A 20,165-nucleotide genomic window follows, 5' to 3' on the forward strand; every position below is an offset into this window, starting at 1 on the left:
ACTCCTTCATCCTCCTTTTCGTCAGCCGCTGGCGCATCAACACCGATAGTGGCCTAGGCTCGAGTCACAAGCAGGTACAGGGAAGGGAAAAGCGAGGGAGCGACAGTGGGCGACTGGACAAGAGAGGGCCTTGGCGCGAAAAGGGCTGCAAAAGCTGGGGAAGCACGTGTCAGAGAATTGGGTTTGCGTTGCCATCATCACATGCGAAGCGGCCGATCTCTAACGCCAAGACCTGTGTACTTGCCGTTACTGTGCCCCAGCACATGTGCACCGCATACCTTAACAGCAGCGACCGTCATCAGATGTCAGCTCGAGATTACGGTCACGACGGGACGCCCAGCCGGCAATCGGCTGCAGGCACACACCCCAGCGACACCCGACGCTGGTTGGAAGCGGTGCTTTTCCGTTTGGCTTGTGGGAGCGCCAACACTCGGCTCGCCAACAAAGAGGAAGGTCGGACGCTTTCACGATGGATGACTTGAGAGGCTACTACAGGCGATTCTTGAATGGCCGACCGGTTTTTGTTTTTTTGCTGCCTGCAGCCCCTTTCCTGTTTGGACATTCGCCCGTCCCATCCCCACCTGCATGTGCCTAAAGGGGATACAGGGCGAACGGATGCACGATGGAAACCTAACACACATAGACCCCCATTCGAGTAAGCTTGTGAAGGTGGCAACTAGGAAGTTCCATTGCCTGTCTGCAATGCCTACCAGCTAAAATATTGGGCAGATACTGTCAAGATCAGCGAGACGATGCCTCCCTCTGTACCCATCACACCTGACAGATTGTCTCGCCAGACCCATTCAGCCTGTCCCTTTTCGCTGATCAAGCATGCTAGGATGGGGTGGGCGGACGAGTAAGCAAGAGGTGGCCTGTGAAGGAGCTCATGTGACGACATTCTGGGAATGGTTTGGACCGACCAAGTGGATGCCGTCGACTGCGGTCACTGTCGTCAGGTCACCAAAACGGAAAGCTTCTCATCCGTCGGCTGCAATACAAGCGAGGGCCTTTGGGGGTCGTTGACACATAGGAACGCATGCACGACTTTTCCCGAGGTTGGCCTGCGCCCGTGTTACAGCTGATGAGGCTGTTCGAGGCTCGTGAGAGCTGCCGCGGGTCAATGCAACGGCGACACTGATGCCACCCTTCGCGACAGATGTTCGGCCGAGTCGACCAACACCTCGGGAACCCTACCCTGGCCAGATCTCATCCGATTCACTCGCCTTTGCCGAGAGACCACATGCTCACGCACAACTGTGTCCCTTTGTCGGCTAAATAAAACTATGTCCGGTGCCTCTGACGCCGCCAACGCAACTGCTTCCACCCGAAGGTGAAACGACTGCAAGGGCAGCTCTTATGGCACCGAGCTTGCGCTTCGTCCTCTGCGCGCCTCAGCATCGCTAACTTCAACAACTGCTTCACGGCTGGTGTACCGACAGAATGCCGGCACCGGTTGTGGTAATGCTGAGCTGCACTGTCTAAATTGGGCGCGGTGGTGAGAAGAGAAGAAGGAACCTGCCACGCGAGGGCCGTCCTGAAATTTTCTCTTCAATGAGTGAGAGATGGCCCATAGTGGACCTCGATCATGTGACCTTGCTATTGAGGATGCTTTGGAGGTTATCTTATCAAGAAATCAAGCCTCCGCCTGCTGGCGTGACAAGGTTGGTCTGTGCGTCCTGACACCGCATCCACGACGAGCAAGCTACTCCTGAGAGCCAGAGCATCTTCCTGGCCTCAAGGATAGCTGTCCAGGCAGCACCCGCATCGCCCTTTGCTCGCCCCCGACACTGTGCCTCCGACACGCTTGGGAAATACAACGATACACCGCCTGACCATATGTGCATGTCTCGGACATCTTATACCTCTCTCACGCCTGGCCCACGCGCCAATTGATCGCAAGCCCACCGAGAACGACCCCTCCTTACACACTGTCCTCCAGAGAGATACAACTAAACCACCATGGCGTCTGCCGTCTTCTTCCTCGACCTCAAGGGCAAGACCCTGCTGGCGAGGAACTACCGAGGTGACATTCCCATGTCTGCCGTCGAGCAGTTCCCCGTTCTGCTCAGCGAAGCCGAAGAAGAGTCCTCCGCCGTGCCTCCTTGCTTCTCCCACGAGGGCATCAACTATCTCTACATCCGCCACAACAACCTGTACCTCCTCGCCCTGACGAAACGAAACACAAACGCCGCCGAAATTCTGCTCTTCCTACACAAGATCGTCGAGGTCTTTACCGAGTACTTCAAGGCCCTCGAGGAGGAATCGATTCGCGACAACTTTGTCGTTATTTACGAGCTGCTCGACGAGATGATGGATTTTGGCTACCCACAAACCACCGAGTCCAAGATTCTGCAAGAGTACATCACCCAGGAGTCGCACAAGCTCGATATTCAAGCCCGACCGCCAATCGCTGTCACGAACGCCGTGTCTTGGCGATCAGAGGGTATCCGTTACCGCAAGAACGAGGTCTTCCTTGATGTTGTCGAGTCCCTCAACCTGCTCGTCGGCGCCAACGGCAATGTTCTGCGTTCGGAAATTCTCGGTGCTGTCAAGATGAAGTGTTACCTCAGCGGTATGCCCGAGTTGCGCCTCGGTCTCAATGACAAGGTCATGTTTGAAACGACAGGGCGCACGACCCGCGGCAAGGCCATCGAAATGGAAGATGTCAAGTTCCACCAGTGCGTGCGGCTTTCGCGCTTTGAAAACGACCGCACCATTTCCTTTATTCCTCCTGACGGCGAGTTCGAGCTCATGAGCTACCGCCTGAACACGCAGGTCAAGCCGCTGATCTGGGTCGAGTGCCTGGTCGAGTCTCATTCGGGGTCTCGTGTCGAATACATGCTCAAGGCCAAGGCTCAGTTCAAGCGCCGCAGCACCGCCAACAACGTTGAGATTATCGTTCCCGTGCCAGACGACGCCGACACACCGCGCTTCAGGACGAATATTGGCGCTGTTCACTACGCCCCCGAGCAGAGCGCAATCGTGTGGAAGATCAAGCAGTTCGGAGGTGGCAAGGAGTTTCTGATGCGCGCTGAGCTGGGTCTGCCCTCTGTCCGAGGTGATGACGAGCATGGTGGTGGTATGACGGGCGGCTTCGGCGGCAGCATGGGTGGCGTTGGTGCGCCTGGCAAGGGTGCGAAGCGGCCCATCCAGGTCAAGTTTGAGATCCCTTACTTCACGACAAGTGGCATCCAGGTGCGCTACCTGAAGATCACAGAACCCAAGGTATTTTACCCGGAATCAAGCTGAACGCACCACGTCTGACAAGCCTTTAGTTGCAATACCCCTCCTTACCCTGGGTCAGGTATATCACACAGTCAGGAGACATCGCTGTCAGGCTACCAGACGTGGTCTGAACGAGGAGTAAAGGGAAAAGATGCATCAAATCGAGGGTCAGCTTATGGCCTGCTCTGCACAACGATCCTCGTAGTGAGGGCGGCAACGTCGACAAAGGCCGGCCGTGTCTGCAGCCGCCACCTGGCACGAGTGGGCTCCTAGCCGGGAGGGAAATTCGCGGCATAGTGCAGGAGAAGGGCGAGGAGCAGCGGGCGCACCACAAGGTCGCCGCGAGCTGTTGACGAAAGGCGATGATGTGGCATAGAACATAGCAAGTCGCAAGGTGCAACGGATAAAACGATTTTCACCTTTTGCCCCATACGTCCCTGCGCATTTGCCATGCTTGAGCTCGTCAAGGCTGACGAATGGAACTAGATATGGAGTACGAGAGGCCGTCGCGAAATGCATGTTGTGAGACGCTCTCAGGGAGCTCCTCAATCTTTTATCAATCTACGAGATGATGGGTTTGGCACTTCAACAGCATGAGACCCGCAAGGCGGCGTGAGGCGCGCTGCACCGTACATGCCCTCGAAAAGCTACGAGGTTTCGATCGGGAAAGGAACACAACGTCTCGCTGGGCTTGCGCTGCGCGAGGCCTCCAAAAAGGTGGTGCTCGGAATGAGCGAGCCAGTCGGTCCAAGTTGAATTGGTGCTGCTTCGTACCCCTCAGCCGTCCATACGAGTCCATGATGCATCGCCTCGCTGGGGTTACAACGCCTCTCTACTCGATGCCCCGATCTTGCGCGCAATCGCAAAGCCAGATGCCTGGCACTCTTTGCCACAAAATTGGCGTGGTGCTTCTGGCAGTCAATCCTTCCATCACTCTCTATCTTTTGTCGCGCTAGTACAGTGTATCCTTCCCAAAGACTACGCCAGCTCTCCCGAAATATCCATGTTGTCGCAGCCGTTGAAGCTATTACGAGCCCTTGTTGAATGTATATCGTCCAGATCTAACACGTCCGTTCACACCCTCGCCTTCTTTGACGCTCTCTCATCCCCATCGTCCCCCGTAGCCGAGCCCTGCGCCTTCGCGTGCGCGAGCGCAATGGCCTCGAGCAGGAGCTTCTTCTCACCGAGTCTCACCACCACAGCCATCCGCCGGCGGGCGGGGAGGTCCGCCTCGGCCAGCAGCTTCTCGTCCGTCTCGATGGAGGTCGGGTACTGCGCGAGCCGCACCTTGAGTACCTCGGCGATGACGGCGTCGCAAATCTCGTCGCGCTTGCGCTTGTCGGGGATGCGCTCGCTGTCGAGTTTCTTCACGGCCTTCAGGAACTCCTTGAGCTGCTCGACGAGCTCGGGCGAGACTTCGCGCAGGACGGCAGGGGCTGTAAAGCGGCCGTCGGGGCCGGGCTCGCCCGAGTCGCGCTCTATGACAAAATAGTCTTCGATTTCCTCGTCGTCAATCTGGCTCTCCTGTACGCACGGTTAAGTTGAGTTTTGTGGCGTGAGGGAGGGCCGGTCAGACTTACAACTTGTTTCCAAGCTTCGGCAGAGAGACTGAGGCTGGAGACGATGACCTCCTTGACGAGTGTCCACGGCACCTCGACAACGTCGTAACGACTGTGCTCCGGCGTGACATAGCCATACCGCCTCAAGAGCTCCGATGTCGGCAGGGGCCCGTAGTAGTTGAGAATTTGGTCACCAGCCTTGATGTCGGCGCGAATGGCTGTTGCTTCGAGGCTTTCTCCGTGGTTGATGTGCGCCTGAAATGTCATGATCAGTCTCTGGTGCACAAGCGAAAGTGGAGCGTGAAGTGGTGGCAAGTACGAACATTAAACTCGGCGTTCGCATTCAGGGTATCCGCCATGGGCACCATGCCCAGCATCGTCCTGCCCTCTCGATCCTCAACCCAGCCGTCCTCTTCGTTCTCATTCTCGTCGTCATTCTCAAGATCGAAAGCATACGCCATGATGGTGCTGCCCATGCGATGCGCCAGGTGCAGGAGCTCATCCTCCGTGGGCTGGGCGGCGCCCTCGGGATAGAAGATGGCGGGGTTCGCCTGCACGATGGGCAGGATCTTGGAGCGGAACATGGCGTCGCTCTCGACCTTGCCAATCTTCTCCGCCGTCAGAGAGGTACCTTGGAGCTCGAGGAGCTCGCCGTCGGACCAGAAGATGGGCGTGTCGAACTGCTGCGGCAAAATGTCGAAGTAGGGCTTCCATCGCGAAGCGTCCCCCTGGAGAACTTCGTACAGCATGACGAGGATCAGCTGACCCCAAGAATCCAAGGGCTCGGCGTTGTCGTCCATCTCATCGATGGAGCCATCGAAGACTTGAGGCAGCTTCTGGGGAAGCTCCGACGTCAGGACGTTGATAATGGCCTGACGGGGTATTGTGAAGAGGATTGTCTCTTCAGGGATATCACGCGTAGCGACTGTCTTCATGTCAGTATGAACATGTTCAGAAGGCGAGGGTGAGCCAGTGGGGTCTCACTGATGCCGCGACCGGCGGCCTGCGGCCTCAGGTCGACGATCTGCAGGAGGTCATCGCGGAACTCGCCGCCAGCGGCCTTGAACCACTGCAGATAGCGATCTGACAGGGCCTGAAAGTCGTCCATGATGAGTTTCAACACGGATGATGCAGGCGGCGGGTTGAGATGGGCTGTGGGAAATTGTTCGCCTTTTTGTGAGATGGTGTAGGGAAAATCTGGACTGAGACGGAGAAAGAGTAATGCAGCTCCAGAGGCGAAAGGTTCGCTTCTGCGATTGGCTATTACCGCAAGAGGGTGGATCAGCTTCCCAAGGCCATGGATATGGATGTGCGCGCAACGGATGCAAAAGTAATCTGGTGATGAGCGATTGATTGAAGCTATATGGTCTTTCTCTTCTTGTGCTTGCCCCCGCAGTCGATCCATCTGGTTCGCTATTTCAGAGTTCAGCAGCTCCAGTGTACGCATTGGCAAACAGAGATTAAGCCAGCAAGATGTCGTGATATCGTGATGATTTGCGGGGTGAAGCGGCAAGAGTGGGCTATCCGGGCGAGACGTGGGTCCGCACGGTGTGCCCAACATGAAAAGCAAGGTAGTCGGCACGCGCCGGTGGCTACACAGATGCCCGCAAAGAGAGGTCAGAGACTGTTTTTTTTTTCCCTTGCAGCTTCATGACGATCCATTCTGGGGGTCTGATGACTTCTGAAATGTGCGCCTCACTGCATGAAGCAGAGCCTGTGAGGAGGTGCTCTGGCACAACATCCCAAGCAGACAGTGGGGAATCCCGGGCACGGTGACCCCTGCCACTCCGGTCAACCCCCGCAGCCCCGGGCCGGGCTTTCCCTCCGCCTGTTATCCGCGCCCTTCGACCACACAGTCTCATAAGGCGCCTTCTGTGAATATCCAGTGTGTGGACGAAGCATCAAGCCACTCGATCCGAAAGTCGACTCCAGTCTTCCTCTCTCACCATCAATGTGGTCATACCGAGTGCTCCAGATCCAGATCCAGATCATCTCACCCAACTTGCTACAAGCTTGCACTGCCCATCCCAGCAACAACAACATGGCTCCCTCCGCTACCCAAACGCCAGCTGTGCAGTCTGAGTTCAACTCCGCCTCCAAGACGGCACAGTCCTCTCACGGTCATGAGCTCGCCCACCAGACGCCCCTCGAGGCCATCTCCCATGGCTCCGTCCCTCTGCCCGGCATCCCCGTCCACCCCAGTTTCGCCGCCCACCGTGAATGGATTCTCAATCATCTAGCCGCCGCCTTCCGCCACTGGTCTCGTTCCAACTACGTCGAGGGCTTCAGCGGCCACATATCGGTACGCGACCCAGAAAATCCCTCGGCCTTCTGGACCAACCCACTCGGCGTCCACTTCGGCCTCCTCAAGGCCTCCGACATGATTCTCGTCGATTTCGACGGCGCCGTTATCGGGGGTAACCGCACACGACCCCCGAACAAGGCCGGCTTTCTCATTCATTCGGCCGTCCACCAGGCCCGACCCGATGTCCACGCCGTCTGCCACGCCCACAGCATCCACGGCAAGGCCTGGTCCGTCTTTGGCCGCCGCCTCGACATGATCACGCAGGACGCCTGCAAGTTCTACGGCGACGCCCAGGCCGTCTACAATTCCTACGGTGGTGTTGTGCTCGGCGCCGAAGAGGGCCACCGCATCGCCGCCGCCCTCGGCCCCCGCGGCAGGGGCGCCATCTTGCGTAACCACGGTCTGCTGACCGTCGGCCACACCGTCGACGAGGCCGCCTTCCTCTTCACCAGCATGGAGCGCAGCTGTCAGGTCCAGCTGCTCGCCGAGGGCGTCCATGGCATCCCCAAGGTCCTCATCACCGACGAAGAGGCCGAATTTAACCGCGACGTTGAGGCGGACCCTGAATACTGTTACTGCGAATTTCAAGTGTACTACGACCTGGAGGAGCATCTGTCCAATGGCGATTTCAAGAACTGAGCTGCCTGCCAGTTCACGATGTATTGTGAAATTCTTTCTTTCCGTTTCTGCGTAGATATAGCATGGCAATCCAAGCTTTGGCGGCACGAATCCCATAATTACTGCTGCCGATAGCCACGACCTAGTCTGAATACCAAAGGCGCTCGCCTTCTGTGCCACCCCCCGCTTCCCCAGGTTACCCATACCCTTCTTTATCACGCCTCTGTGATCGTTGTAATGTGTAGGGCTGCATCAGTGTACAGCCGATTCGTAGCCAAGCACTTGGACCCTGGCCGGATCTTCCACATGCTGTTTGGCCCCAACTGAAACTCCGCACCATCCATTTGTACCTTCACTTTGCCCGTCGCCACAGAGCAAACACGTAGCCGTCCTTCTATGGCTTCCCACTGTGTCGTGCAACCGGGCTTGACGGCCACCACGTTAAAGCTGACGTCGGGCGAGATGGAGATGGGTTGGTTGGTGGTCAGATACGAATTGGAGAAAGCAATGTCTGTCACAGTTAGGTCTCCTCGACGATATCGACCATATAGTGAGTACTCACTTTCTGCAGCTGATGCCCACTCATCACGGATCCGGCCCGGTGCCACCTCCCAGTCTTCCATCTCAAGGTCGTCTTCAGCCGCGCTGCTGCCGCTGCCCACATCCTCGTCATGTGCTGACCGATTTCTTCGCATTGGGCCGTGCCTTTGCATTTTCCGTGAGGAGTCCGCCTTCGTGGTCGGAGCAGCGGACGGCGGTCCATCCAGTATCTCAACCTCGGACTCTAGCTCTAGCTCCTGCTCCTGCTCTGGCTGCGACTCTGGATCCGACTCTGCCGCGAGCCGTGATGTAGACCGTCGGCTTCCAGCTGCATATTCGCCGAGAATCGGGCTGGCTTCGTTTCGGGCGGCCCCTGCAAGCAGGGAATTGTCACCTTTCTTCGTCCGGTACAAGCACGCGTTACGCTGATGCCAGATCATTGATCGTCCCCAGCACGCACCACAGCCTCTGGCATCCTGCTTCAAAGCGGCGGATGCGTTGACAGGCGGTAGGACGCAATCGTATCCTGCTTCAACGCACGCCGAACAGCTTTCAGGGGCGAGACGGCCAGTCAGGTAAAGCAGCGTGCTAGCAACAGTCGCGGAAGATTCGGCATTCTTGGTCGTGATGACCCACCAAGGGGGGACTTTGCGCAACATTGGGTACTGCATGTATTCGGCAACGTGCTGCTTCCTATGAATCAGGGTGCCGGGCGGCAAGATTCTTTTGAGATAGCCATAAAGCGCCTCGTTCTTCAATGAACCATCTGTAATGAATTCGCCGCCTCTGTCTTGGGCCCTCGTTGCTGCCATGTTTCTCAGGTTGCTTTCGACCAGTGTAGACATCGATTTTGGCGTCGACATTTGGCGGATACTAGCCAAAGACCTTTCAAGCGAACTTGCTGCGTCTTTTCTCAGCTGCATCTGCTCCTCTGTGCGCTTTCTTGTCCGTTCGTTCACGAAGGGGTTTGCAGGGGGTGGAGCCCCTGGTCGGAGTGGGTTTCTAGTGATAATAATCGGTGGTGATGATGTCCCCTTATTACGATATACGTCGATGAAGGAAATGGTTCCATCCCCATTATCGTTATACATGCCTCCCCAGTGCTTCCCTGTCATGTGTGCGCAAATTGTGCTGACGGTGGCACTGAGCGACCTGCAGTTCCGAACAGGACAAACGTAGGGGAATACTGGGTCGTTCCAGAGTTGGTAGTTGGTGGGACATATACCGCCGTTGTGGATGCGGGTGGTACCGTCGGGCTGAGGCCATTCAGTGTACGGTCTTCCTGCTGCGGTTTGGGTCATGTTCTTTGCGGGGCCACCGATACGGGGGTCCTGGTCCACGGTGTCGTGCTCGAAAGCAGAATGCTCAAACTGTGTCGTTTCGTCGAAGGCTGTTTCTTCTTCCATCGAATGACTACGGTCGCGGAAGTCTTTCGTTTTCTGTTTGTAGTCACTCGAGTTCCCTTCCGACGATGTGGCCCGTGGTCTTTTCCTATCGATCTTGATGATATAAGGCCGTGAACCAGAGCCTGAAGGGCCCCGTTCGGTCATCTCGATAGTTTGGTGCGATGTAGCGGATGCCGGGGTGTGAATAGCCCCGGTCCCCTTGGAGTTTTCTACTCGAGAGGTTCCGGAGGTTTCCGGTGAATGCGATGTTTGTGTGAAATTCATGGAGCGGGTGTTGTCACTGCCATGCATAATCTCAGCTTGGCCATCTCTGTAGCCTGTAAAGCTGGCTTCTGCACCAGACAGCGAGCGTTTGCGCTTCGAGGACGACGCAGCTACTTGCGTCAGTATCAATCAACTAAATCATACTGCATGGTACATACCTGTGTCGGCGTCGCCACTGTGGTTCCTATCAAGACGAGGCGCCTGAGCGCCTGTGTTGCTCTTGGTGCCTGAAGATGATGGCAATCCCCCGTTCAGCCACTCCACTTCAGATGCAGAGGCTTTTTGGTCTCGAACGTCTCGTTCCCACAGTTCTTGAAGCTCCTTCATTCGAGAGCTTACAGAGTGCTTCGGCTTTGGCGACCCGTAGCCCGTGCTTAACTCGGCTCTTGCTGGCCTGTTCTCACTCTGAAAAGATGGCTGCTCTCCCCCAGCAGGGGCCGACCCGCTTTGGGGAAGGGCCGCGTCGCTGTCTGTATGTGCTGTCTCAAGACTCGAGGACCGTGGCAGATTACGGGGTCCGTCGTCGTTGTCCTCGTCCTCGTCCTCGTCATTGCCGTCGTCGTCGTCGTCTTCGTCGTCTTCGTCGTCGTCGTCCTCGTCGTCGTTGTCGTCGACCTCGTCAGAGCCATCAGTGTCATTCGGGGCTTCCGAAGAATTCACCGGGTAGACGCTGGCAGTCCTGACACACTGCTTTTCGGAGAGCTTGGGATTTAACCCAGCACCATCTGTCCGGACATTGTCGTTATGAGACACTGCTTCCTTTGAAGGAAAGGCGCCTTCCTTCCGGTTTCCCCCTAACAAGGACGTTGCCCATGGAGGGATGAAGTTCGGTGCTTTGAGGCTGTCCATCATAGCGGGCGGCGAAACCTTGTGACTTCGCCAAGAGTCCCTCGTTTGAATCGTGTCACAGACCTTATTATGGTGTCAGAGAGACACGCTGGTCATTTTATGAAGATACGTTGACTTGAGCCTCACGTCAAATGAGTACCTATGGCGCGCACGCACCAAGTCGCGTAAGGGCGCGTCCCTGCCGTGGGAGAGTCAAGCTGAACACAGCCGTGCACTGGAAAATTACCACGATGAACACCGAGAGCTAATGCAAGAAATTTGAAAAGGGATGGCTAGACTCGTGAGGTAGCTTCAGTGTGGTCCGGGGATAAATGGAGGGTTGTCATGGTGTAGAAGTGATAGATTGGACACGGATGAAGCAACTACGTGTGTTTTGGCCCGTGCTTCTCGGTGCAGGTCGCGATAGAGTTCAGCATTTCCACCTCCATTGAACCTTGGAGACTGCGGAGACTGAGAAGTTCTGGGTAAACGGCTCCGCTTCATGTCCTTGTGAATTGAACCTCTCCGCACCTTTCCTTGTGAATTGAACCTCTCCGCACCTTTCCTTGTGAATTGAGAACCACTACGTCTGACAATACTGCTTAGACCAGAGCTAGTAGCTCGAACATAAAACCTCTCCAAGCACCCAAGGCAGTATGAACACAAGTCTTATGATCTTATGCAACAATATGATACAATACAGACATCTATCCGTACACTCCCAACACCGACTATCCGTGTCTAGTTCTTCTTGGCCGCCGACTTGCGCATGCCCGCCGCTCTGAGTTTGGCGGCCTTCTCAGCCTTAGCCCTCTTGGCGTCCTGCTGGCCCTTGGCCTTCTTCTTCTTCTCCTCGATCGCCCTCTGCTGAGCCAACATGGTCCATTCGTCCTCCTCCATGCCCTCCATGGCTTCGGCCCTCTTCCGCCTGCCCAGCGCCATCCTCTCCTTGACCCATCGCCTCGAGCGGAACCTCGCCTTGCGGCTGTTGCGCCCACCGCGACCGCCTCCCCTCTTCGTCACACCCGCCAGCTTCACCAGCCGGCCAACCCGCCAGTTGTCCTCCCGGTAGCTGTAGTCGTCGCGCAGGCGCAGCATTCTCGCGGGGCCGCGGGGCTTGCCGTCGGGGCCCACAGCGCCGGGCCTCACAACCTGCGTGGGGATACCCGAGGCGGAAATCTCAGGCTCGATGGCGCGCGGCACAATGGTGTGGGCCGTCATATTAAGACGACGCTTGCGCTCGGCGTTCTGCGGGTACGGGAGCGTGTCCTCCTTGTTGTAGACGACGCCAATGTATTTCCTGTCGGGGTGGCGCGCGGGATCGCGGTAGTACTTGACGTAGCCCGTCGCCATGGCGTGGATCGTGTGGTCGCGACCCATGATGCAGTTCTCGCCTGGCCACCAGATTGTGCCGCGCTGCTTGTAGAGGATGTTGCCGGGGATGACATATTGGTCTAAAGGGGGGGAAAGACGCGTTAGAGGACCGATGAAAGCGATTGACCGGCCATTGGAGACCTACCGCCTGTACGCTTCGCTCCCAGCTTCTTCGGGATCGTCTTTCGCGGCTTCAGCTTGTATTGACCCTGCGCTTTGACGGAGGCGTATCGTCGGCCGGCCACGAGGGCATTGCTGGCATCGATTTGAATCCGGGGGGCCGCATCGGCTGCGAGCGACAGGGTCGGTCGGAGGAGACTCGCGGTCACCGCCCGTATGGGCAGCTGCAACTGGAATAGACGCATCGCTGCTTCGAGGATGCGACGCTACCCCAATTTGTGGTGATACTCGTGCTGTCAGTAGGCTGAGGTTGACGTCTCGTCTCAGGGATCGAGCTTCAATCGAACGTGTCGGGCGATGGAGATTTTCGGCTTAGTCATGAAGCGTCGATAGCGATAAGGCTCAATGGGCTCCACCAGGAACTGGACAGCTGCCACTTGGACAGTTGGAGACCACTCCCACCACGCGCGGCGCTCACTTGATCAAGTCTCAATTACTTGCCATCTTGCGCCTGTACATGCCAAGCTCTAACGATGCGTGCCTTCACTTCTCTCTCAGTTGTGCTTCTTGCACTAGTTAGCACCGTCTCTGCGCAATTCGGCTTTTTCGAGCAAATGTTCGGCGGCCAGCAACAAGGCCAACAGCAAAGGCCACAGAACGTTCCCAGCGACTCAGCAGCATACCGCCAGCAGTACGACCGATGTAAGAGAATGCCATTTCGTCATAGGAAACACGCCATGAATGACTGACATGTCCAGCCTACTGCGAACACTATCTGTGTCCCGATACTCTCGCCTGCGTACACTACCCCCACCACTGCCCGTGTCCCTGGCCGATGAACGAGGACAAGTTCGAGCTTTCCGACGGCCAGCGCATTTGCGTCTCGAAGGGCGGGTTTGCGGCCAACGAGGCGGCACGGAAGGTCGAGCTGGCGCGGAAGGGCCTGTTGTAAAGGGCCGCAATAGAGTTGGATATAGAATGAAGCGAAGCAACATGGAAATACATCTGGACAACGAATGACGAATTTGCGGCGCAGGATCAACAACTGGGAATATCGATCTACTCCAAGGGAAAGCTGGCTGTGGGAGATGGCGAGGCAGACCCCCAATAGACATCCGATGCCCGGTCTGCCGAAGCAGAGGGCGGGTTAGGATACCGGATAGTGCGCGAGGGTGTAAACACGGCCGGACAGGCCAGATCATGGAAGACAATGACCGATGAAGAAATAGAAAAAAACGCCGTCAAGTCAACCCCTTCCTCCCGTCCCTTCCGTCCAACTCCAGGGATTTCTGTGCAGGTGCAAGTGCCGTTGCCGGTATCATTTCTCGAGGTGCCTCACTAACAAAAAGAAAAGGATCATTCTGGTCCATGCTTTCCTCTCGAGCTCCTATCGCATTGCCAAGAGCGACTCATCATGCCTGGCCATTCATGGCGTGATCCTGGCGGGGCAGCGAGGGGACCTCCTCGTCGTCCTCGATAGTCTCCTCGGGGTGGCCCAGCAAGTGGGCGACATTCTTCATTTCGTAGTGCTTCTTCCGCAGAGCCTCGAAGCGGCGGTGCTTCTCCCTCTCTTCGGGCGAGAGACCCGCCAGCTCGTCTTCTCCGTGGCCGCCGCTGTCGCTGTTCTCGTCCACGTGAACCTTGAGCTGTTTTTCTTTGCTCGACTCGCTTTCCGGGACCGCCTCCTCCGGCTCGCCCAGCGACATGTCCGGAATGTCATCTTCGCCGGCAGGACGACGGTGAGTCTTGCGGCGAACAGAGCCAGACGCAGCGTCGAGACCAGGACCAGCACCTTCCATGATCTCGTCTTCTTCCGAGGGGTCCTCGGAGGGGTCGTAGTGCTTGGCATAGGGTGTCTTGGGTTCCGTGATCTTCATGGTCGATGAGCGCTCCTGCTCGGTGAGGTAGAGATTGGCCTCGTCCCACCTGAGGCGCTGGGAGTCCTGTGAGGGGTCCTCCTGCTCGTCACCGCCGGAGACGGAGACAGCGTGGCTTGAAGATCGCCTGGAGCCGCCGCCGAGGCGTGCGGCCGAGGAGGAGCGGCGGTGGCCAGCGTTGAACTGCGTGTTCGCGATGGTAACCTCTTTGTCGGTTTGCTCGGGAGTCGGAGAGGTGGGGGGAGAATTCTGGAAGCTGTTCTTCAGAATGCCTGGGCGCCCGGCCGCGTTAGCTTTCTCGTGCGATGTGATAGTCAAGATGTGGCAGCTAAGTTTACCTCTGGGCCGCACAATGTTGGGGCCAGGCGGGGAGTGAGACTGGGGGCTGTGATCGACAATAGCGGCCATGTTGGCTGATGTGTGTTGCGGGCGGGCGGGCGATGGATGGATATGAAGAGAAGCGACTCTGGGTGTTGGGTCGTTGGCGAGAAAGCTGCAGAGAAGGTGTTTGGCTGGGTGTGGTGCGCGGAGGAAGTTGACGGCGGGGTACCAAAAGCGAAGCAAGCACAGCGGGGTGGTTGTGGTCTGACCAAGTCGTGGGGCTATTCTTGTCGCGTGGGCTGGACGAGTGTGAACAGGCGCGTGGGTGGATGAAATGATCACAGTCTTGGGGTGAGGTAGGGAGAAAGAAGAAATCGGAGTCAAGAGAAAGAGTGGTGAGACTTGTGGGGGGTGATACCTTGATGACGGAGAGCCTCGAGCTCGTGGACCAAACCGACGAGGACTTCAGTCAGGCAGGTCACCAAGTCGGAGATCCGGGGGTGGCCTCTCAGCGCTGTCTGGGTGCCTGACAGGTCGAGGTACATTGGTGGGGTGCCGGTTGCGGTACTTCACAGGGCAGTCGTCTTTTGGGCGTTCCTTGGGCAGACGTGCTGGTATGTCAGGCACGCACTCACCTAGCCATGCCGAGTGCGGTGACTAGATCCGGATCTTCTGCTCGTAATTCGGATTTTCATTAAAATGTCTTTAACACTCAGAATGGCTTGTTCTTGCTCTTCTATCCTCTTGTGATACTGTGGTGGCCAGTCTGATGATGGTCTCACATGCAACACACATGGCGCGCGGGTGGGGTACCTAGAGCCAGGTACCTGCCTATGTACTTCCACCAGGCAAACGGTGACGCTGGTCGTGTCTCTCATCAGCAGCACAGCGCTATCAACCACTGGAACGTGCCGCTGTGCTGGGTCCCAAGGCGCTGGCCGTCCGCAACTGATAAGGCGTCTTCAGCATAGTGGTGTGGGTGGGGGCCCCCGGGACCACCTCCCAACCCCCAGCCCCTCGTTTGTGACGACGTCATATGCCAAAGTGTTTGGCACGCTGCACCTCCATCACCTTGCCCATCCACTGAGACGCTGGAGTGATGGGATTCGGCTTTGCCCTCCACACCCCCCTCTTCACGATGCCTTCATCAGCACGCTAACTGTCCAAGGGCCGACATTGTGATTCGAGTCAAGATCAAGGCCATCAAAGGCCAATTTCCACGTGCTTGTGCCGCCCACGTTGACCTCATGGTACATGCAGCTGTCGCCAAGCCATCAAGATGCTGCCCACTGGCACGCCTGCTAGTCTCCTCTCTCCGTGCTTTGCTGTCCTCATCCTCCTCGCAGCATTGGCTTCCCCGCTTCACATTCCCGCGCGGGGTTGTTCCTCCCGTCTTCGTCGCCTTTTTTTTGCTGTACAGCCGCTGCAGGCTATCGCGGAGAGAAAATGTCCTGCACCCCGCGTTCGGGAACCTGGGGTTGGTGGATGACGCGAGGTCGTACATGTGGTGTCATTACCTGGCGGAGAGAAGCCTCCCGGCCTAGTTAGCGTATCAGTTCAGCTTGCTCTGTTCTAGCGCCGATCGATCGGCATTGTACCTTCTGTTGGACAAGGAGTGTTCCAGTCGACGATCAGTTGAACCTTATTGTGTAAATGCAACTTGTCCCAGGTCGGACACCTAAGAGCGGGAGCGGAAGCGGGAGAGAGCGGGCCATGTGTCCTGTCCACTCCGGCCCGGTTCACGGTAAACGGGGCAAGTCGGAGACCAGCGGCGCTTCTGCCGCTATATTGCCGAGACGACGCTGAAGGTCAATAGCCACAGGCAGAAAAGCCCTCATCTGAGTGTGCAGTGGTAGTTGGCTACTCACGTCCAGTTGACTGGACGCATAATTGTCCATCCTCGTGAGGGTTACTTCCATAGGGTGATATCGAAGGTCAACACCAAAAAGTCGCCATGTATCGTACTGGTATCATCAGCACTGCCCAGGAGCACTGGTTCCTTTTGGCTGCCTCGTTGCTGCCGCTTTTCCTTTGTTACTCCATCTGCCTCGCTCTGGTTTCGCCCTTGAGGTCGATCCCAGGCCCTTTTGTTGCCCGGTTCACCAATCTCTGGTATATCACAAGGTTGTATCGTGGCCACTTCGAGACTGATGCACTTGAGTTGCATGAGACACATGGTAACCCTCATCCTCTCCAAACTTTTCCCCTGCTAACGCACGCGAGGTCCCGTGGTCCGACTCGGTCCAAATCGGTATACTTTCGCCAGCGCCTCTGCTCTGAAGGCAATCTACGGTCCGGCCGCAGCCTCTCTCTTTCCCAAGTCCCCGTCGTACAGACCAGCAGCGCCGCCGGATCCCTCGAAATGGACGCTCTTTGCCGACGAAGACATACAGCGTCACGCAGCTCACCGTCGCCTTTTCCAGAGCGCGTACTCCATGTCCTCCCTCGTCACCTACGAAGCCTACGTCGACGAGTGCGCCGACCTCTTTGCCCTGCGACTCACCGAGCTCGGAGAGGCTGCTGAATCCAGCAGTGAGGAGCATCTGTCCCCTCCTGACATGGGCCACTGGTTCCAGTGCTTTGCATTTGACGTGATCGGCCTCATCACCTACAGCCGTCGGTTCGGTTTCCTCGACCGCGGCGACGATGTGGGCGGCTTGATCCGCACAATCGACAAGGAGATGGTCTATTTCACACTCACGGGCGTCTTTCATTCTCTCCACAAGCTTCTCTTTCCCATCCGCAACCGCATGGCAGGCAGTCAAGGCACCGGGCGCACGTACCTCATGAATTTCACCAAGGAGTGCATAGCCGAGCACCAGAGCCGGCCAGCAGCCGCCTCGACCGAACAGGCCGAGGCGGCGAGGGCCCCGATGGACTTCTTGTCCAAGTTCTTCCAGAAGCACGCCGGAGACCCGGCGCGCTTCACCATGTACCACGTCCTCGCCGGGTGCGCCTCCAACATTGTCGCGGGCTCCGACACGACGGCGACGAGTCTGTCGGGGATTCTCTACCATCTGCTGAAGGCGCCGGGCACGTTCGCTCGGTTGAGGGCCGAGGCTGACCAGGTGTCAGGTCAGGCGAGGCATATTTCGTGGGCCCAGACGCAGAAGATGACCTATCTTCAAGCCGTCATCAAGGAGGCGCTGCGGCTTCACACGGCTGTCGCGCTTCCGATGGAAAGAGTCGTCCCGACAGGCGGCGTGGAGATTGAGGGCCATTTCTTTCCTGAGGGTGTACGTCAGAGATTCCTGTCATTGAGCCCGCTCCGAGGTACTGACAGCACAAAGACACTGGTGGGCATCAATCCCTGGGTCTATCACCGCAACACGGCCATCTTCGGCCCAGACGCCCACGCTTTCAACCCGGACCGTTGGCTCACGACTGACGCCGGTCGTCTAAGCATCATGAACAAGAACCTCATTTCCGTATGTTACGCCCTCCCTCTGTGATCGATTCAGCCCCTGAACATCTGATGCCTCTAGTTTGGCGCCGGCGCCCGGACATGCATAGGCCGCCACATCGCCCACCTCCAAATGGCCAAACTCATCCCCCGCATCGTACGCGACTTTGATTTTAGCGACATCAACAGTCCGAGCAAGGAGTGGTGGTCCACGACAAACTACTTTTTCCTCAAGCCAAGCAACTTCAGGGTCAGGGTCAAATCTCGCACACCAAGGGCTGACTAGCAAATTATCGGACAGAACAGACGCTTTGACACAAGTCGACGGAGCCCAACACCCCCAGTGCTAATGAGAAGCACAAGACAAACGCCATTTGACATCCCACGCAAACAGGAACCGCCCATCCAGTGATATATCCTCAGGTATCCCGACACATTTGAAGGAAATCATGCAGCTCCTTCAGGCTGTCGTGGTCGACACCTTTGGTGTAAGCGCACTGCTTTCCGTTCCCGATCGACACCTCGACGGACCGCCGGACGAGCCACGCGACGCCGCCCGAATGCCGGAAAAGACCACTCGCGCGCACTTTTTCAGGTCCCAATCGCATCGTCTCACGGTCCCAGAGCTCCTGCCACCGCTCTATAGCGGACAGGATGACGGGAGCGCTTGCCGAGAGAGTGGACATGAGGCGCGCCGAGACAATAGATGCGCTTAGTCCTGCGTTACGTGTATTTGTGTTAGATTCGGGTGGTGAAGCGGCGATCACGGAGGCTCGAAGAGCAGGGGAAACAGGACATCACATACCACCGATGAGAAAGTAGAGATTCATCAGAGTGACTGGCTCCAGCGGAAAGTGGCTGGCGCCGAGCCAGCCGTCCTGCATGAGAACGGCCAAGCAATGACTGAGAGATGTGCGTGACCGCGATGCCTCGGCCTCCCTCGAAGCCATGAGTCTAAACTCCGTAGCGTCCGCAGCACTCCACAGTTCTTCGGAGCAGGGGAAGTCGCCCGTCATCTCGGCGCTCGCTATGATGGGCGGCGAGTTGAACGTCCCGCACTGCGACCAGTCGATCAAAGCGGCCCAGGCGGCCAGCCTATTAACGGGTTAGCACGGGTTGGACCGCATCCGCCAAGAAGTCCCACGCATCCAAAGATAGCCCTTACCGAATACACGTTTCTACGCGTATGAAATCGTCCCACGGGGTGTCCTCGGGAAGATTGTCGTGCTTCATCTGCAGCAAGCCAAGCGACCGGATGGTCGCCACGATGACCGGCAGGTTCTCTGTGCGTGTTCTGCGGCGCACCTTCTTATCGTTGACGAGGGCGCGCATGCTATGTATGTTGAGGGCGGCGAGAAGCACCTCGATCACACGTTTTGATGGCAATTTCTGGCGCGGCTCGAGAGCCACGACCTCACGGAGACGCTGGAAAATGTACTCCTCGCCGACGCGAAAGAAGGTGTGCGTCGAGAGGGCGTCGTCCCGCGGCACAGCGCGCATCGAGCCCATGAGTATGAGGGCAAGGAGGAGCTCCAGGGATGATTCCTCGTAGCTGAAGGAGGCCACGTGCGCTACGGGGAAGTCGGGCTGCGTGTATCGGAAAAAGGTCGACACGAAGAGCTTGGCGTTGCGAGCGGTGAAAACCTGCTTGGCGGAGTCGATGCTGAACGTCTCGCTGTAGGAAGCATCCATCGCCGAGAGTCGAGCGTGGACAGCGCCGAGCTCGGCAACGATGAAGGCCAATCGCGCATCGAGCGCCGGCGATGAGTGATCAATATCGGGCACCTGGTTGAACAAGTCGTACAGGTCGAGCTCATCCTCGACATCGCCCATGAGAATGTCGGTTATGTTCCACGGGAAGAATTCCCGCTCCGGGTCAAACTCTGTGCCTCCTATTTCGGCCTCTCTCATGGGCTCACAGAAGAAAGACTTGATCATGGTTTCGGCTTTTGGATCTGTCATGCTGAGCAGGAAGGGTATGGATAGTCGAGCCCGGGCGTCACGGGTATATGGTTTGCGAATCCTCAAAGGGTCCATCCCTGAGGCATTCGAGGGGTCCCGCTGCACCTTGTTGTAGGAGCAGATGGAGTGGCGAGACACACAACGGCCGCATGGCTCGGCGAGGTCGCAGGCCAGCTTGCTGTGTGCGCATGCATCACAGGCGCGAGGCTTTTGGCCACGCTTGATGGTCTGGACTTCATGAGAAGGGCGACCACGATTGTTGCCCTTGGTCAGGCAAGAGGTGGCATGCTTCCGGCACACGTCGCTATGGCACGGTGAGTGGGTGCGTGCTGGCCGAGTGGGAGGGCAGGAGGAGAGGGTCAT

At 57.3% G+C, this 20,165-nt stretch overlaps 9 protein-coding genes across 9 annotated transcripts; 4 read left to right on the forward strand and 5 right to left on the reverse strand.

Annotated features, from left to right (window-relative positions):
- Positions 1–1,959: 1,959 nt before the first annotated feature.
- On the forward strand, positions 1,960–3,249 carry VDAG_04985 (AP-1 complex subunit mu-1; the record flags this gene model as incomplete). Its single annotated transcript, XM_009654721.1, has 1 exon — positions 1,960–3,249. One exon carries the CDS (start codon positions 1,960–1,962, stop codon positions 3,247–3,249), a length of 1,290 nt encoding a protein of 429 aa, XP_009653016.1.
- Positions 3,250–4,299: 1,050 nt separating this feature from the next.
- VDAG_04986 (SET domain-containing protein RMS1) lies at positions 4,300–5,892 on the reverse strand (the record flags this gene model as incomplete). Its single annotated transcript, XM_009654722.1, has 4 exons — positions 4,300–4,749; positions 4,806–5,039; positions 5,108–5,709; positions 5,769–5,892. The coding sequence occupies 4 exons, from the start codon at positions 5,890–5,892 to the stop codon at positions 4,300–4,302; spliced, it is 1,410 nt and encodes a 469-aa protein (XP_009653017.1).
- A 933-nt stretch (positions 5,893–6,825) lies between these two features.
- Positions 6,826–7,728, forward strand: VDAG_04987 (Class II Aldolase family protein; the record flags this gene model as incomplete). The annotated part of the gene is made up of 1 exon (XM_009654723.1): positions 6,826–7,728. One exon carries the CDS (start codon positions 6,826–6,828, stop codon positions 7,726–7,728), a length of 903 nt encoding a protein of 300 aa, XP_009653018.1.
- A 194-nt stretch (positions 7,729–7,922) lies between these two features.
- On the reverse strand, positions 7,923–10,766 carry VDAG_04988 (uncharacterized protein; the record flags this gene model as incomplete). The annotated part of the gene is made up of 2 exons (XM_009654724.1): positions 7,923–10,010; positions 10,062–10,766. 2 exons carry the CDS (start codon positions 10,764–10,766, stop codon positions 7,923–7,925), a joined length of 2,793 nt encoding a protein of 930 aa, XP_009653019.1.
- Positions 10,767–11,486: 720 nt separating this feature from the next.
- VDAG_04989 (50S ribosomal protein L27) lies at positions 11,487–12,484 on the reverse strand (the record flags this gene model as incomplete). The annotated part of the gene is made up of 2 exons (XM_009654725.1): positions 11,487–12,199; positions 12,265–12,484. The coding sequence occupies 2 exons, from the start codon at positions 12,482–12,484 to the stop codon at positions 11,487–11,489; spliced, it is 933 nt and encodes a 310-aa protein (XP_009653020.1).
- A 288-nt stretch (positions 12,485–12,772) lies between these two features.
- On the forward strand, positions 12,773–13,191 carry VDAG_04990 (uncharacterized protein; the record flags this gene model as incomplete). Its single annotated transcript, XM_009654726.1, has 2 exons — positions 12,773–12,941; positions 12,998–13,191. The coding sequence occupies 2 exons, from the start codon at positions 12,773–12,775 to the stop codon at positions 13,189–13,191; spliced, it is 363 nt and encodes a 120-aa protein (XP_009653021.1).
- Positions 13,192–13,651: 460 nt separating this feature from the next.
- On the reverse strand, positions 13,652–14,840 carry VDAG_04991 (uncharacterized protein; the record flags this gene model as incomplete). Its single annotated transcript, XM_009654727.1, has 2 exons — positions 14,455–14,840; positions 13,652–14,388 (listed from the first exon to the last, which is right to left on the reverse strand). The coding sequence occupies exons 1-2, from the start codon at positions 14,522–14,524 to the stop codon at positions 13,652–13,654; spliced, it is 807 nt and encodes a 268-aa protein (XP_009653022.1). The 5' UTR covers positions 14,525–14,840.
- A 1,551-nt stretch (positions 14,841–16,391) lies between these two features.
- Positions 16,392–18,218, forward strand: VDAG_04992 (pisatin demethylase; the record flags this gene model as incomplete). The annotated part of the gene is made up of 4 exons (XM_009654728.1): positions 16,392–16,614; positions 16,661–17,673; positions 17,923–18,090; positions 18,162–18,218. 4 exons carry the CDS (start codon positions 16,392–16,394, stop codon positions 18,216–18,218), a joined length of 1,461 nt encoding a protein of 486 aa, XP_009653023.1.
- A 41-nt stretch (positions 18,219–18,259) lies between these two features.
- VDAG_04993 (uncharacterized protein) lies at positions 18,260–20,165 on the reverse strand (the record flags this gene model as incomplete). Its single annotated transcript, XM_009654729.1, has 3 exons — positions 18,260–18,558; positions 18,646–18,935; positions 19,006–20,165. The coding sequence occupies 3 exons, from the start codon at positions 20,163–20,165 to the stop codon at positions 18,260–18,262; spliced, it is 1,749 nt and encodes a 582-aa protein (XP_009653024.1).

This window comes from Verticillium dahliae, genomic scaffold, assembly GCF_000150675.1.
Source record: "Verticillium dahliae VdLs.17 supercont1.9 genomic scaffold, whole genome shotgun sequence".
NCBI classification, from domain to species: Eukaryota; Fungi; Ascomycota; class Sordariomycetes; order Glomerellales; family Plectosphaerellaceae; genus Verticillium; species Verticillium dahliae.